This window comes from Aptenodytes forsteri, unplaced genomic scaffold, assembly GCF_000699145.1.
Source record: "Aptenodytes forsteri isolate BGI_AS27 unplaced genomic scaffold, ASM69914v1 Scaffold146, whole genome shotgun sequence".
In the NCBI taxonomy this organism is placed as follows: domain Eukaryota; kingdom Metazoa; phylum Chordata; class Aves; order Sphenisciformes; family Spheniscidae; genus Aptenodytes; species Aptenodytes forsteri.
In genome coordinates, this window is record NW_008795128.1 from 3,534,953 (window position 1) to 3,552,467 (window position 17,515).

Consider the following 17,515-nt stretch of genomic DNA (forward strand, 5'->3'; position numbering starts at 1 on the left):
TTAGTCCTTTCTGGGCAATTCCTACATACAATGTTTGATGAGTGCGCCTTTGTCCCACATGGCAGGTAACCAGCGTAGCATTAATTGATATCAGATAGGCCTTGTGGTTTTTAGATTTAAAAAACCCCACTGATCACAACAAAATATGGTTGCAAAACTCTCTGGATAGTCAGTTACCATGCAAGCTCTCCCCTCAAAGAGGAGCAACTCACTTGGCGATGCTTTTCAGGGAACCCAGACCAGCAGCCAAGAATTATGATCAGACCACACTGCTCCTGGCCCACAGTGCCACAGCAGCAGGAACAGGAAACTGGATTAGAACCTTTTCTTCCAATTGTGAAAGTCTGAGGAGTAGAAAGGAGGGCAAGACAGAGCCCAGACTTCTCTAGACTGACTCAGGGATAGTGCTCTGTAATTCAAATGAAATTTGAATTGAATTCATAATTCAATGAAAAGTAGTAGCTTCAACAAAAAAAAAAAAAAACACACAAACCCACACAGAAAACCATTTATTTCATCTCTATTGTCTCCATGCAGAGCAGACCAATACAGATGAAGGGGGAAAATGCATAAGAGCACCATTTATTTTCTCTATTGTCTCCATGCAGAGCAGACCAATACAGATGAAAAGTTAGCTTCAAAAAAAAAAAAAAAAAAAAAACACAAACCCACACAAATAAATCAGCAGCGTTTGTTTCGTTTGTACCACGCTTGACAGGGGCCACTCGGTCCCCAGCGCGGGGGGGCCGGCTGCCCGGGGGGAGCCAGGTCATCTCTATTGTCTCCATGCAGAGCAGACCAATACAGATGAAGGGGGAAAATGCATAAGAGCAGCTGAAAAAATAGAGCTAGAAAATACGTTTCTCTCTGCATTTCCAAAAGTGACAAATGTGGTGGAGCGATGCTCCATTTCCTCCCAAGGCTCTCCATCCTCAGCCCCAGGGCTGATGTAGTGGAAAACTAACAAGCTCCTCCTTCCCACAAGCCCCATGCTACCTCCTACCAGGGTGTCTTCCCAAGAACCGCAGACTGTCCAGGCCTGTGGTAGCAGCCAAGAAAAACAACTCAGAAATTCTTTCTTCAGTGTCACCCACTTCGCATTCCTGAACGCTGAGCACAAAATCCTGACTGTGGTTTTCAGTCTTGGCAAGGCTCAGTGCTGATGCAACAACGCCAACTCATGGGCACTCACCTGGCAATGCCTCAACTTAAATGCCAGCCTCATTTTGAGAAAGACATCTTGGGAAACAGCAGGCACATCTTTCTGTGCAAACCCGCTTCCTCCAGAGCCCTACTACAGGGTCCGCTTAGCTTCAGTCCCTGGGGGAGGGTAGAGGGGGGGAGAGGAAAAACACACTCCAAAGCTAGAACTAGCGGGTTAGCATACTCCCCCAGTCCCTGCAGGCTAATCAGATTAATCCTCCTTCCAGGAAAGCAGGAAGCAGATGCTACCTTCAGACTTTGTGACAATTGAACGATAGAGGGAGTAGTTGGCAAAGGAAGGTAACTTTGTAAAGAGGAATAGAAAAATTGCACTAAGCCTCCCTCCTTGTTGCAGTGAAACTAGTTACTAATGTAAGCCTGGGGTAAGGAAAGCTGAAAAAGTTTTAGCCAGCAGTTCCTGGGCAGAGAGAACTGCAAGCATGAGCTCTCCAGCGCTCTCTGAAAAGTAGGACAGGAGCTGTCATAAAAAAAGAAATGTGTCAACAGTTCAGGAATCTCTTAGGGAAGTAAATGCCTCTGCTGTGGGCAGCATACCTGCCTCGTTGCTCTGACCCAAATCGCCCTCTCAAGGGATGAGCCCTCTTGATAAGGCCCTGTGCAGACTGGAGAGCTGTACTGATTTACAAAAGCTGTTTAAAGACAGAGCTGAGTTGGTGCAATTCGCATTGTTGCAACTGTTTTGTGTCCAATGACTCTGCTAGTTCAATTAGACCTGTTTTTAAACAGATTTAAGCAAAGCGAGGATAAGCTCTGCAGAAGGGATGATCTAGTAATTGTGCACATCTCTGTGGCAACAAAACAACCCTGTGGAACGATGGCCTGGTCAGCCCCATGAGCTGGGATGTGGGCAAAGCACTAGAAATGTCATTTGGTTTTAGTGGTCTCAAATTGCCAAAAATTTTATCCCAAGCGTCACACAACAGAAAACTCCTCTTAAAGCATACTTCGTCACCCTTTCATATCCCTTTCTCTCCTTACTTAGCACACGGCTTTTCCAGACCCATTTTTAAAAATCTTTTCACAGCAGTTTCACCCTTCCCATTTCACCCTCCCTCCAGTATTCTTTGCTGCTGTGCCCCTTCCTTTAAGGGCTGTCAGTATTATTTCTTATCCATTCATCCCCAGACTAACTCCATTGTGAGGTAAGAAGCCCAGAAATAGGCTACCATCTATATTTTTGGTTATAGCATGCTCTTAAATAGTCTACACTGAACAGAGGAAAAGCTAACCAGGGGTTATCTGCTGCTGACCGGGCTGTAGTGTTCAACTATTGCCCAAACTGCCCAGCCCTCTGCCGTGACAGTCTAGGGCTGCTGTAGCATGCCAGGCAGGGCTAACATGGTACACCTCAAGAGAGCTCTGAAACATGGTGTGGGGCAGACGGTGGGTGAGTAGGGTCTCGAGATCAGGCTCAGAGCCATGCTCAGGTAATGGTTATGAGGAGAGAGAGCTCAGTTGCAACAACTATATGGCTTTCCTTCCAGATGTAGGTGAACTGGTAGTATGGCAATAGAAGAAACATTTACTGACCTTTTTTCAGATAAACAGTTAGGCTGTGCTGGCAATTGGAGTGGTTAGGGCCGAGGCAAGTAATCTCCAAGCTGAGCCATTTAATTGTAGTGATCTATCCTAAAGTGCCTCAAGCTTTTGGCTCAATTTCAACATAAACAAATACAAAACAGAGCAAAGAGGTGGACTGTTGAGGCTAATACTACCTTTAAGAACAAGTGATGTCAATGAAAAGCTGGAGATCAAGTTGGAAAGGGTCCTTTCCCCTCTGTCTCATAGCACCGTAACTTCTCACGGGTTGGGACTTCTGGCTAAAGCTGTTAGTTTATTGTTGCTTTGCCATCCCTGTTCTGCCTCCAGCCCTTAGAGTGGTAGGAAAAGTCCCTCCTCTTCATCAGCTACAGGAATAGCCTCTTGTTTTCACACAAGAGCTTGGGAGGTGCAGTTCCATCAGAATGAGCTGAATGAAACATTGTCCATTTGCTGTGCAGCAGTTGTTCAGTTCATTTCTGCTTACTGTATCTTTTGCTCCATAAAAAAAGAAACACCAAAACAAACAAACAAAAAACCCGGAAGCCCTGATGTGTGGATTTTAGCAGAACAGGGATAGGAGAGCCAGGGAACGAAGTCCTGCACGCCCAGACCTCTTTCTCACCTGCTTCTCATACTAGCAGCCAGATCTGCACGCACACACATAGGAAGTAACATTAGCGTTCCTTATTGCTTTGTAACAGCTCAGAGTCACTGTGGTGGTTCTGGGAGGCATCATGAGGTCTGCGCAGAGGTCACTCCATTGTGAGCGAGAGTAGCACCATGACTGTAATGCCTGTACACAGGAGCAGAATTTGCTGCAGGGAGTTCCTGGGAAAGAAACAGCAAAATTAGGAGGAGTCATAGACCAATCCCAATAGGCAGCAATGTAGAGGCTCACAAATGGTTTGTTCTTTGCCCTTCCAAATCTTCCACAAGGAGAACGCAACAGCTGTATGAAGCCATTAACACAGCTGAGAAGACTCTTTCCCAGCACCCCAAGCAAAGAAGCTGCCTATAAACTGACAGGTATTTGTTCCACTCAGCTGCAAGGCCCAACTTCAGGTTTCAAAACCAATTTAAGCTGATTCAGTCATGCAGATACCCGGGTATATATTCCTGTCCTTTCTCTCACAAGAGAACCAGCACTTGTGCAGCATGTTCACAGACACTTTAGCGACCTCATCCAGCTAACAACTGCAGTTACAAAAATAAAAAATAAAGCTGATGAATTTTGCCATTCTTTTAGCACTATCTCAGCTTTATGCTGGATTGAAGTGACTATGTACCTACCACCTCTGCATACTCTGCCAAGAGCTCTGCCGGCACAAGAAGTTACCAACCCAAAAGCAAGCTCCCAACTGGTCATTAACATTTCTCCACCAGAGGTTTCTGCCTCTTCAGATATAACTGTGGAGCTGTTTTTTGAGCACTTAACTGTTTCAGTCAAAATGAACTAGGTGAGCCAAGGCTTCTTACTTAAACCACTGAAGTTACCTGTCCCATTACAACTGAAATAGAAGGGAACATTCAGGTGCAGCTCTGCCAGCAGATCTGACAGGGCCTTTACTGTGGTACAGCTGGATTTGGACCTGCTACAGCCTTAATCAGGCTGCAGGAAACTAGAATAATACAAATGAGGGGAGGCCAAATATACCAGAATGTATATACCAGTGTACAAGAGAGATGACTGAGGTGGGATACAATAACACACTATGCAATGCTGAATGATAGAGAGAAGAAAACTATTATTTTCTACTCACACAGCAACAGCGGCATCTAACCAAAATTAATAAGCAAGAGGCTAAAGAACAAATAATAAGAAGCATCATTTAACACAGTGCAGTCAAGCTATGCAAACTTGCTGCCAAAGGGAGATCGCAGAAGCCCAAAGTAATGGATAGGGTCAAAAAGGGATGAGAGAAGCATGTGAAGGATAGGTTCACGTGTGGTTATCAGACACACCCCTCTATGGGGCCCTGGTTCAGACAGTCCCTAAACCAGTACATGCCAGAAGCTGACAAGACAGACTGAGGAACAGGTCACCTTACTTTCTGAGCAACCTGCTCTAGCCGGTCATGCTACATACTGCGTTAGCACAATCTTTGGGACTGACCCAGTTGAAGGTTCTCATGTTTTATAGGGTCTTTGTAGTCCCATAAACGCAATAGCTAGCACAGCAGTCTATCCAGATTCCAGCCTTATCCATGGGATTTGGAAAACTGGCATTCATGTGCTCCCAGAACAGGCATGGGGAAGGGTTATATCCCTGCTCCCTGGCAGCAAGAATTGCTGCAGCAGAACAGAAGGGAGCACTTACCAAGGATTCTTTTCCTCCAGGAGATCAGGCACAACATTTACCAAGGCAATATACAGAAATCCTCCAGAAGTGAAAGGGAGGATCCAGGCTACCGTTTCCCCTGCACAAATACAGAAAGCTTTTGTTATTATTCAGACAAAGCCATGGCAGAGAACAGAGAAGGGAAAGAAGATACACACATGGGGATGATAGGCCCCCCTCTCCTACTCCTACAGAGGTCCCAGGGAGCCTTACCTGCTCCTTTTGGTGACTGAGCACATATTGCAAAGCAGGCTCCTAGAATCCCCCCCAGAGCTGTGGAAAGCTGCATCTTGGCTGCACTCCAGCGGTCAAAGCCAGCCCGAAGTAGGATTGCAAAGTCTCCAACCTAAGAAAACCAAGAGCTGACAGTTAATGAATATGAACATTTTCAGTCACAAAGGCCATCTGTAACAAGACCAGTGCTTCAAGACTGTTTCTAGTTTTCCATGCTGCCAGTCTCCCAGAGGGAGCAGCTTTCAAAGGGACAAGAAAATGTTAACCAGACCCAGCCCTCCTATTAGTAATAGCACCCTTGTAATCCCTCATGATGGCAGGATACAAAACCGTCTCACCTCATGTGGGATTTCGTGCAGAAGAATTGCCATTGTGGTTAGGAATCCAACCTGTAGCAGAGGAGAAAAGGTGATTAGGAAACAGTCCCCCAGCTCTGAGAGATGAAACTTTCAGCAGCATGTCAAGGCCCCTTTCTCCAAGTTAAGACTTGTTACTCAGAGGTTAGAACTATCCAACAAAAGGGTAGATGAGCTAACCCTTCCCCTAATGCCAGTACAAATGACTAACATGTCCCAAGTTTGAAGAAGCTCTGCATCAGAGGCTCAGGATAGGGTTGCCTTTCACTGTAGTCTCCATTTTCTCAGAAACTTCCAGAAAATAGGAGGGAACTCCTCACATCTTTGGTTTTTTTGCATGTTGCATCACAGTTAAGAACAGGCCTCTCCAGTTCAGTACACAGCTGGTGGCAGAAACCTTACCTTTCTGCTAACCAGGAAGCTGGCTGCTACTGCCAGGCCGTGTGTAAAGTTATCGATGGTGTTGGCCAGCAGATTGAGGTATCCACTAATCTGCAAAGAGAAGGAAGAGCCCCTGATAAAGGAAAAGATATAACAAGAGAAAAGAAAGCACATGGCTTAGACACAGTCACAATCAGATGGGATAGGTCAGGACATGGCACTTCTGGTGAAGATCTTAAACTATGTCAGTGCTCAAGTACAAATTAAATGTTGTGTTCAGTTTTAGAGTAAACTAAGTTTTAGGGTAGGCAAGTATTGTCTGAGATTATGATAATCATCTTATGCAAATTTCTAGAGCAAAGAGCTCTAGAAACAGAAAAAGAGAAAGGAAAAAGAAGAAAGCCAAAATGCAAGAATATATCTGATTCTAAAGCGAACCAATTTTAGGTAACACTGACTAATTTACACAGGTGACTGGCTTCAAATATGACCTGACCTTGTTTTCTAGTCATGTACTTTAATATCCAACTGTTAAATATCTCCTCTTCAAAAGCTGGCAAGAACAATGCAACAGAACAAAACACTGCTGAAATTGCTTTTTATAACTAAACAAATCTTCAAGCATTGTACTAAAAAAGCTTGTGCCTGTGGGTTTGCTTTCCCTTAACAAAGAATAAAAAGAGAAGATAGTGATGACAGTCACCAAAAAAACACCTACTAGAAGGCTGGATAGCATGCATATGCATTCGCATATAAACACATTTCTTAAAATTACAAGCATAAAGCAGCTTCCTTCCTCACAAGTCCATCTCCATGTTAGACTTCCCTATGCTAACTATGGTAATCTCCAGACAAATTCTGAGTATTTGACCTAAAGTGATTTATGAGGGTACCACCCCAGCTCTCTTGCTCACAGGTGTTTGGGTTTTTTCCATTAGATTTAACAAAAACTACTGTGTGTGGGTCATGAGATACTGCAGTTCACTATATGGCACTGCAGTTTAAAATATTATCAAACCAGGTGTTAGCCAATACATCAGGCTGTCTCTGGACTGCAAGAACTAAGCTGGCATACATTAACTCCAGATATAGGGCAGCATCCAGCGAGTGGAGAGACTGTCTAGAAACTGTGAGGCATTAACCTCTTACTTCACCATAGCATCAGGTGCCAAAGTTCAGCTGGAAAAACACAAGTGCTGATGGGTTTCATGAGCCCGTTTGATCTTCTGCTCTTCCCAGTTTCTATCAAACTCTGCTTGGGGCAACTTTTCTTCCTGCCATCTGTATGCCACAGCTCAGGTGGGGCTTTCTGTCAAGTCTCTCTCTCCAAAGCACCACCCTTCTGCAGGCACTTCTACTGCACAATCTCAGGACATCTTTATAGGCTCTAAACTTTTAAAAATGCATTGATGATTAAATATGAAAATAAAGAATTAAGCAAAGCCTAACTACAGATCACGTGTAAGTAATAATCTAAGTAACATCTCCATAATGGATACAGAAGTTCCCTGCATGTTTTTGTAAGAAGGGGAACACAAAGGGGTGCGCGCAGGCAGACCCATGAACACAGCAGTCTTACTTCTCATTCCTCATTTTCAGTCAAATATGACTGTAAAATTTCTCCTTTTCATGTTGGGATTTTATGTGATTGCATTTTCCCCACAGGCTAATAATAATTATTCACATAAGTTTTACACAAAAATGCTTTCCCATACCACTGTATAGGGAAAAAATAGACTTCATGATTAAAACATTATGACTTTCTCTTGTCATGGCTTGGGCAAAAGCTGTCACTGAAAGAAGCAAAGCCTTGGAGTGCTCAGAAATAAATTGGGTTGATTTGACAGTTATGAGCCTCTGACATTTACATTCTGCGAATTCCTAATAGGATGTTCTCGTTGCTCATAAAGAGCACAGCCAGATGAAGTGTTTATGTTCATGCTTCAGAATTAATGTCACTGTGCAATAAAACATACTTCTACAAATCAGCAAGGAACCCATGTGCCACAGGGAAAAAGAAAGAATAAGCAAGGCAAAAGTACTCTACAATGTTTTTACTTGTTGAGGGAATAAAGGCTGCAATGCAGGACAGAACTGATCTATGTTTGGGTGCAAAGGAAGCCTCCCACCTGCAGTTTTCAAGCTAGGACAAATTATTACAGCAGCAGCTAATGAGCAGAAGTTCTAATACATATGGACAAAGGACGACTGATTACAGCTTACTAATCATCAAGCCCTGAAGGGAGACTTTGTTTGTTTGTTTAAACAGTATCTTTCCCTTTTTGTTTTCTGAAAAAAAAAGGGGGTTACTGAGTGAATAGTAGAACCAAAGAAGTCTGGCTTGCTATGGCTTTCTCGGTTTTCTTTGCAAGCACCTACTTTGCTCACTTCCAGCAACACTCTTTCCCTGCATGTCCCTTCCCCACTCTGCACTGCATGACAGCCACTTGCCCACCAGGTAGGGGCAGGGAGACTTACCTGCTGATCTGCCAACCAGGAGGACCTGCCAAGCAGCATGCAACAACTAAGTTCTGCCAGAGTTTTTCAATAGGGCATTAGTTTGCATTCCTCCTCTACTGCCACGCTGATTTTTATGGAACTTGCAGAAATTTGATTACCCTCAAGACTTCTATCCTCTCTTGAACTCAAGTAAAATTAATTACGGGTTCAAAAGTTATTGAAAATGAAGGGCAGAACAGATGGACAGACAGATGGAATGACTGCTTATGTTGTTGCTTAAGGAAATAGGCTAACAACGCCGGAATATCTTGGTAGTTTTGGTAATTTCCCCCCTACCAGAAAGACTATTAAAATATTCAGATTATATGCTCAAAATATAGAAAGTTAAAACTACACACGTTAACTCATTAGTTTCTATTTCATGCATATTGACAACAGCCTATAAGACTGAACAGATGTGTTAGGTCTAGACAACCACGAAGAACCCTTTTAGCTTTAAAATCTTTCTACATAACACAACTGAAAGAATCTCATTCAATTTCTGCATGAAGCCCATTGTTTCTTAAGCTATAGCGTACCTTGTAGAAAGCAGCTTAAATCACAGCTTAAAGCCCCCAAGTGACAAAGAATCTACTATGTCTCTAAGGTAAGTTGGTCCACTGGCAAGTTACCCTCAGTTACAGAGTTGTCTTTGATTTCTAGTCTGCTACTGTTTGGTACAGCTTTAACTATTCAAATTTAGTCATACCTCTTACATGGGTATTTGTATACTTTAAGTCACCCCTGATCTGTCACATCTACAGAGCTAAAGACTAAAGAAAACCACTTCTTATCACGTACTGCAAACCTAAACTAATTATTTCAGCTCTTTCCTGATCCCTTTACAAATTATCAGTAGTATTTTGGATATTGTGAATCACACTACTGGAAAAGTCAGATAGCTGTTTCATTACTGCTGTATCGAAAGAGGAACACTTGCCTCTTCTCTTACATACTATTTCCTACTCACCCATCCTCCTGGCTGTAGCATCATAACGGAAGAATGTGTTCAAACAATTTCCTACCGTGATTCTCATACCTTTTCCGAAGGCATTGACTTCCTAGAAACTGTCCCGATCTTGTAAATATGATCTGCATTCTTTCTTAATCTATTCCTTAATATTTGCATGTATCAAAACATGTTAAAAATTCAGATCTTTTGACGAAGTTACTCAGTTTAGCTGATATCACTGAACTCATGCAGTCACAATGTGCCAGTTAAGTAATATAGTAGTATCTGCAAATGTGAAGATATACTGTTTTTATAAATAATCACTTAGAAAAATCATAAGCCACCAGTGAACAGATTTGAGGGGGGCTGCATTAATCCAGTCCCTGTTGATAATATAGAATAACAGATTTTTAATACAGCTAATATTAGCAAAGTGGATTATAGAATAACTGATTTTTAATACAGCTAATATTAGCAAAGTTGATTTCATGCAGTACTAGTTTTATTAGAATGTGGGAGAAAGTTACGGTTTATTTACATTTGCCAGTGTCATTACCTTTATCAATCAATCTTATGACTGAATAAAAGGCAGGGAAAGAATGCTGGCTGACAAGAATTTATCTTCAATAAGATCATATCAATTAGCATTAATTACGTTATTAATTTTTACATTAGGACCAGGCCCTGAGCAATTGTGTCCCCCATCAGTGTTTCATCTCTACTTTAAATCAGTGGTAGACTAACTATCCTCTAAGTTTCTTATATAAAGAATATATCATCCTGTAAGTTCCTTATATAAACCTTTCTAAAATAATGGCACAATGTTTCATAACCGAGTAATATTGGTTTCTTCACCACTATCACCTCTAGAAAAACCAACGCGGCACCTTGCAGATTGTGCAGTGTTCTGTACAGATTACATGAATGTGACAGATATCAAAAATACCCAGTGACCTCAGCATATCTTTCACATTGTTTAGTAAGAACTATAAAGTTACAGCAAAACAGATTTAAAATAGAATGACTGAAGAGCCTCTGACTGACCACGTATCCAGGTTTGGGCTAGTCCCTGCAACCACACTTTCTGTTCATAGTTACTCTCCTACAATACTGCTCATTTTTATGGGCTTTCAAACTCAAATTATAGGTCCTCCTTCACCAAAGCGGACATTTACTCTCTGGCTTGTAATGTTCACCTAAACAGGGGTTTCCGCAATGCAAAGATAGTAACAGAAAACTGAAAGCAAAGCCAATCTAAAGGTTAGCCACTGCCCAATGGTACAGTACTCCTTTTCCCTCCTCCACCTCCAACCTGTGTGGGAGAAAAGGAAGGAAGGGGGGAAAAGGAAGGAAGGGGGGAAAAGGAAGGAAGGGGGGAAAAGGAAGGAAGGGGGGAAAAGGAAGGAAGGGGGGAAAAGGAAGGAAGGGGGGAAAAGGAAGGCAGGGGGGAAAAGGGAAGGGGGGAGAACGAAGGGGGGAAAAGGAAGGAAGGGGGGAAAAGGAACGAAGGGGGGAAAAGGAAGGAAGGGGGGAAAAGGGAATTCTTTGCCTGTTTACCTCCCTGAATAGGCTCACTGTGGGGTCAGATGAGGTCCAGTGCAAAGAAAGTGATGGGAAATACAGGTCTGGAGGCAAAAGTGGACAAGAAGCCCTTTTTGGCAGCAGATAAACTGCTAATCTAAGAAACTGAACTTCTAAGTTTTACAGTGGATAGCTTCAACTGTCAAAACGCTTCCAAAAGGTGCCTTAAAAGGAAACACACAGCTGGTACAATGCAGGCACTAGAGAACAGAGAAATCATGGCACAAGAATTTAAGCAAATAAAGATATAATGACTATAAGATATAGAGTAACAAAATGTGAAAGTACTGTACTTTGGTCTCAGGATTCAGCCAAAATGCACATCATCAGACTTATGCCTTCACAATAGTGACTTTGCCTCTTTTGCATAAGCTGCAGTGCATATTTTCTCCAAGTCCACTATTTCCTCCCTTCTGTGACGTGGACAGACACTTTGACAGAGCAAAATTAAGAACAACTCACTCAAACACTGAGTTCCTCACTCAGGCACAGTTCTTTCCACAGACAGCTCATCATCCTGACTGAATTTTAACATATGTGCCCCAAAAACATAAGATGTGAAGGTCAGTTTGTGGGTCTCTTACCTTGATTCTGTTGTCTGTTGGACAAAACTGGAGAGAGGAACCATTACACTGAGTTGAATCTGTTCCTGCTCTTTGGGATTGGCCTGAAGCCTTCAGCAGAGGGTAGCCACTTCCATTGGGAATCTTTCCAGCTGGTGCTTTGGAATCACAGCCCTAAATGAGGGGAAAACAACTTGTCACTGCCTTTTTGTCAGCGATAAATGAGTATGAACCAGGGTCAGAAATCCAATCTTTGCCCTTAATCCTTTTGTCCTTACAATGCAAATCAGCAGCTTTGGTACCCCAGTTTAATAACGACAACTGCCAGAAACGAGATAGATTTCAGAGAGCATCGTGACATCTGCACTGTGAGACAACAAGAACAAAGACTTCCCCAACCACCAAGAGAAGGAAAGTAGAAAGAGAGGAGGAATTGGAGTCACACCCCCTTGGCATGAGCCAAGTTCCACTGGAAAGATGAGGAACTGAGCCTGCCACTCCTGCTGGCAGCTACTGCCCAGAGAAATACAACTGCACCTGGACAGGGGATGGGGGAAAAAGAGTCTTGCTCTCCCTAGTGCATCAGAATAACTAAGTCTAAAGAATTGTTCTATAGCTGGGATTATCAGCTTCCAAACTACAAAATGTTCATCTCGGACTTCAGTCTCTCTGTAAATGTGAAGATTAAGTTCCTTTCAGACTTAGAAGTCTCATGTTGAGTCAAAGTAACACCTAATTGCTCTTATGCAGTTCCTGATCTGCAGTTCCACCTCTCAAAAGTCATGGCACAGCAAGGACTGAACAGTCTATAGGAGTTGCACAGATGTCTGAGGACTAGCTGCTCTCCTCTATCTTGGACTTACCTTCTGGCACCTCTGTCTACATTGCCCCTTTGCAGCTAGGTGACTCTCCTCTGAACCATTACTTAGTATTACCTGGCCAACCATAAACCCCTTCTCCCACACAAAGTTACCTGAACAAACGCCTGGTCCAGGCCATACCCAAGAAGAGCGGGCAGTGAGGAACACCCTTCAGAGAAGGCTCGTCTTTGTCCTGACTGAGGACCCAGAAGGAGAGTGAGTCACTATGGCTCAGTGGAGCATGCATCAGCAAGCTGTCATCCCTCAAAGCTTAATTGAGCAAGAGTCTCATCTGCAGAGCGCTCCAGCTCCCAGTCCCCATAAAAGGGGAGCTCTCTTTTACACATACCACATCAAGGACAAAACCAGCCCAGAGGTGAGAAATCTCAGCTAAAACCACAAAACCAAAGCCTGGAGATGAAACACCTCCTAGAGCCCAGTGTCAAAGAAGTGACAAAAAGCTCCCAAAGGGCACTGACGAGCTACTCACAGCTTCAGGATCATTTGCTGAGCCTGTCAGATAGGGCAGATGAGGTGTTTAGTATAGTGCTCCAAACATAACAGCACTCCCTCCCCTCTGGCTGCTAACTTACCACACCGGGGCACTCCTTCTCTTCTTTCTCTAGGAAGATCTTCTCTAGCACCAGAAAGGTCAGGAAACCAATGATCACCCAGAGACCCAGAAGCTTCTGCTGCTGAAAGCTCTGCCCTTCTCCTGAGGGACAAGAGAGAAATCTTCACATCATTGTCAAGTACACAGTGTTTCCCACATGTGAACCCACCCTGCCCCAGACAGTTTAACCAGCAGTTCCAAGACAAAAAACAAGAAACAATGGAAACATCTCCTGCAAGGAATAAGGAGCAAACATATCTCACAGCAAATTAGTTTAATTTGCTCATTCTTGATCTAACAGATATCCTCATCTCAGGACACTCAGAGTGAGAGCCCCCACCCCTTTTGCTTCAATAGCGCAATCCATAATATTTCCCGACAAACTGGGAATTTCCCTGAGCTCCAGGGGCAAGTGAAGATTACATCAACAAAAATCCTGCAGCTGTATCTACTGAGCAGCAAGCCCTGACATGAAATCTGCCATTAGAGGAACTACACGCTCACCTTCCCCTTTCTGCCACACCTGAGCAAGTTATTAAGCCCAAAGCTATAAACTTTCTTTTCAATTACAGCCAAGGTTGTGAGCCTGGCTGCAGAAGTGGAGATTGCATTGCAGTGGAAGAACAGAACGACTCTGTAATGGGGCTTACATGGGTCAAGGAAACCTTTGTGCTTCAGGACAGTCTGGCAGAAGCAAACAAGCTAGAGCAGGAAGATAGTGTCATTTGGGAACCAGTGTACAAAGGGGAAAAAAAGGACAGCAGGTTTTGCTGGTAGTGCCAGAGCCATGAGGAAGAAGAGGACCAAAGGCCCAACAGATTTGAAATCCCAGGACATAGGTGCAAGGAAATCTGGGAAACGCAGGGCATCCTTTTCCCTCTCTCAAATTTTCAGTGGGGGAAATGATTTCTTGGTTTCTCAACAGGTGGGATGCAGCAACACTTGCCTTCTATGCTATCAGTCTGCTGAAGCAGAAAGACATGACCACTACAGGTTTCAACAACCCTGGCTATCTGAGGGGTGAAAGAGATATCGACACCGATACCACAAGCTCTACCCCAACCCAAACAGTGTTTAGTTGGCCAGCGAGCACAGGTTTCTGTCACCTGCATTTCCTTTATCTCCCCCTGCCCTCCCACCCCATCTTAGTCATGGCTCTATGGACAATTTTCCATGACTTCTCCTTGAGCAGAGATTGAGAGGGCAACACGTTTGGCCTCCCATAGATTGAAGTACCCAGCGGAGGGGCCCCAGTTAGTCCCAAGAAAGAGGCTCTAGGAGTAACGCTGTTATAGGGACAGATTTATAAACAAGATGCATCTGATGGGGCAGAATCCCCACCTGAGATGGTGCACATGTTCATGTACCAGATCACACACACATTCCTAACTTCCCGTCAGGTTAAAGAAGCATTCCCTTTCCTTACAGAAAGGACAAAGAAAAATCAGAGATTTACAGGAGTCCAAGGCAAGATAGGAAAAGTTGACAGACAAGAAATACATTGCAGGTTACTAAACACAAAGAAACTGTGGCCAACTCAGGAAGCCTCCAATCTCAAAATCTCTGGAGGACTGCAGAGTACAAAGATGAAGTATTTCATGTGTTTTTATTGTTCTTATATCCTTCCCTGGACATTTGCTTTTATACATTGTTTGAAAGAGAATACCAGCTTAGACCAGTTTTTGGGCTGACCCAGCCTGGCTGGTCTTGTGTTTTCAAGATGGAATGGACTCAAAAAATGTAGCAGTAGGCATAGCACAGACTGATTCTAGGCATTTAAGGCTTTCGTACCTGTTGTTGCGCTGCATGTGTAGGCCCAGGCTTCAGGAAGCAGGTGCAGAAACACATTCCCCAGTAGTCCACCAATTGCGAAACTCAACAACTGTTTCAAACGGTGTGATCCAGCTAAAAAAAAAAACAAAAACAACCAACAAACAAACAAAAAAACCTGATCACAACTCAGCCAGGAGCCAAAACATCTCCAGCTGAGATTTAGCACAAAGAGACCTAAATTGGAAGCATCTGCAAAGCAAGCTTTCAAAGGAGAGAGCACAAAACAAATAGCTGGAGTGCAAGAAAAAGCCTTTGCACCACTTGGCTGGGACAGCAGTGTGTGGGAGGGTCCTGGACCAAGCAGGGTGCAAAACAAACAATACTCTTTGTACAAGCTCTGTCCGGGGCTTGCATTTGTCTGAGGACTCCCTATCAAATTGGCAGGTATGGACTAAAGCACCAGAAATGGACTGTCTATTGTAAAGGACAGTATTTCTGTGACAAGGTCGTGTTCATTACTGTGCCCTTCAGTCACAACCCAGGACTTTTGGCTTCAGAAAGGCTAATGCAGGTAGCAGGCTTACCTTCTGACCGCAGAGCAGCTCCTGTCTCAAATGGGATCACCAGCAAGGGGAAGACCCCACTCAGCCCCACCATGAACGAACCGATGAGGGAACAGATCCAGGCATCCAGCCGCTCGCTGCTGAAAAGGTTTCCCCAGGATTCTGCCTCCTTCTCGCACAGAGGACCGGAACTAGCAGCAACATGACTCCTCGCGAGCTGCTGTGCTTCACAGGCCACAATCAGAAACAAGGACAGCGTCCCATCAAGCAGAAGCTTTTGTTTTGTCATTGCTAAGTGGTCTCAGCCAGGCTGGCCGATCTCTGAAAAGAGCAGGGGACAGCAGTTCTGAGAGCGTGCCCGAGACTCCCTCCCACCATCCAGGAGGAAAGGCCTCGGTCACACCATCCCCTCCCTCAGCATCTTAGCACAGGTATGTATCCCCATAAGGAACATCTGAAACTCTTTCTGATTTCAAAACAGCACTAAAGGACAGAGAGGCTGTTTATCGTCAGGTGTATGAAACTGCACAAGACATCTTGTGAAAGAGTCTGGCTTTCAGCATCTCCCCTCAGGTGGACTGGACAAGGACTCCAAGTACCCTTGTCCTTGCCCTCCAGTGTCCCAAGGCTTCAGAGAAAGGTACTGATCGGAGATGCTACCCAGATAAGTCTTCTCTTTGCCATGGAACAGCATCCACGTAACAAATTAGGATGCAAGACAGGCAACATAACAGAGGTCCGTAAAATCATGAGTGGTATAGAGACGGTGAACGGGTAGATTATTCATCGTCTCTTCAGACGTAAGTGCTAACAGCCATCACATGAAGCCAGTGAGGGTCAGCTTCAAAACAAAACAAACAAATGTGACTCTTCACCAGCAGGTAACTTGTGTGGTAGTACTTCTCCAAAAACGATGAAAATTTTTACATGGATTCAGCAAAGACAGGACAAGTACTAGAAGGACAAATCTATTGATTGTTCATGGTTAGACAGCTCACATGAGACTCAGGAAATCCCCTTATCTGAAAGGAGCTGGAGGCTGAAAGAGTAGTTGGAAAATATCACATATACTTGCCCTATTTTTATTCTTTCCTAGAAGGATATTGGGTTAGATGGTCTCTTAGTCAAAATCAGCACAACTGTTACTAAGAACTCTTCAGTCACAAGAAAACTGGAGAGAAGCGGCTATGTTAGCAGAGGAAAATAAAGATAATTACATTCTCATTGGCAAACAAGAAAGGAAAGCAATGGTACAAAGGCTGAAGTACAAATGCTCCTTCAGTCTCCAGAAGAAGTGAAATGTGACAAGCAAAATTAATTTGGAAACAGAAGAAAAGAGTGAGTTAGAAAAGAACAGCTTAACAAATGTTCACAAGACAGCTGTAGATTGAGAGGGAATAACAGCATTCACCCGAAAGCATGTAAGAAACCCGTCAAAGTAATCTCTGAAGCGTTAGTGACCATCTTTGAAAATTTACAGGAATATGGGAAGGCCACAGAAGGCTGGAGAAGCATCATGCCTCACCTACCTTTATAAAAAGAAAAAAAAAAGGTGGGAGAAGACTTAAGAAGTTACAGACCAGTAACTTCAATCCTCTGAAAGATTCTTGATCAAGTTAAATGATCAGTTTGTAGTTACCTATAAGATAAGAAAGTGATAAAGATAGCAAAGCATTAAGTAACAGCCAGACAGAAAAGGGCCTGAAACTATCAAGACAAAATCCAGGGTGCTGGAACCAATCTAAGGGCTCACTGCAGCTGAAAAGGGCAGTGTTGCCCCTTGTCCTCCCCCATCCCCTCCCCATGCTCACGCCTGACCCCATGAGTGAGCGGGGTCAGAACAAACTACCAGCAAAAACTATTTTTTTAAAGGCTTAGCCCTTTTCCAATTTCAGTCCCCGAAATAAATCACTGCAGGAGGAAGGCCCAGCAGCAGTGAGCAACCAAAAAGAAAAAGGACAGGGTCCCATGGCTCCCATGAAGGAGGACACTGAGCTCCAAGCACAGTGATCATGGACATCAGGAGCAGGGAGGAT

The 17,515-nt window shown here is 43.8% G+C and overlaps 1 protein-coding gene across 1 annotated transcript; it reads right to left on the minus strand.

Moving 5' to 3' along the window:
* Positions 1-769: 769 nt before the first annotated feature.
* On the minus strand, positions 770-17,101 carry SLC39A13 (solute carrier family 39 member 13). The gene is made up of 10 exons (XM_009277497.2): positions 17,009-17,101; positions 15,501-15,800; positions 14,935-15,048; positions 13,124-13,245; positions 11,692-11,844; positions 6,097-6,186; positions 5,677-5,727; positions 5,318-5,450; positions 5,084-5,183; positions 770-3,594 (listed from the first exon to the last, which is right to left on the minus strand). The coding sequence occupies exons 2-10, from the start codon at positions 15,766-15,768 to the stop codon at positions 3,519-3,521; spliced, it is 1,107 nt and encodes a 368-aa protein (XP_009275772.1). The 5' UTR covers positions 15,769-15,800; positions 17,009-17,101; the 3' UTR covers positions 770-3,518.
* Between the last annotated feature and the right edge of the window lie 414 nt (positions 17,102-17,515).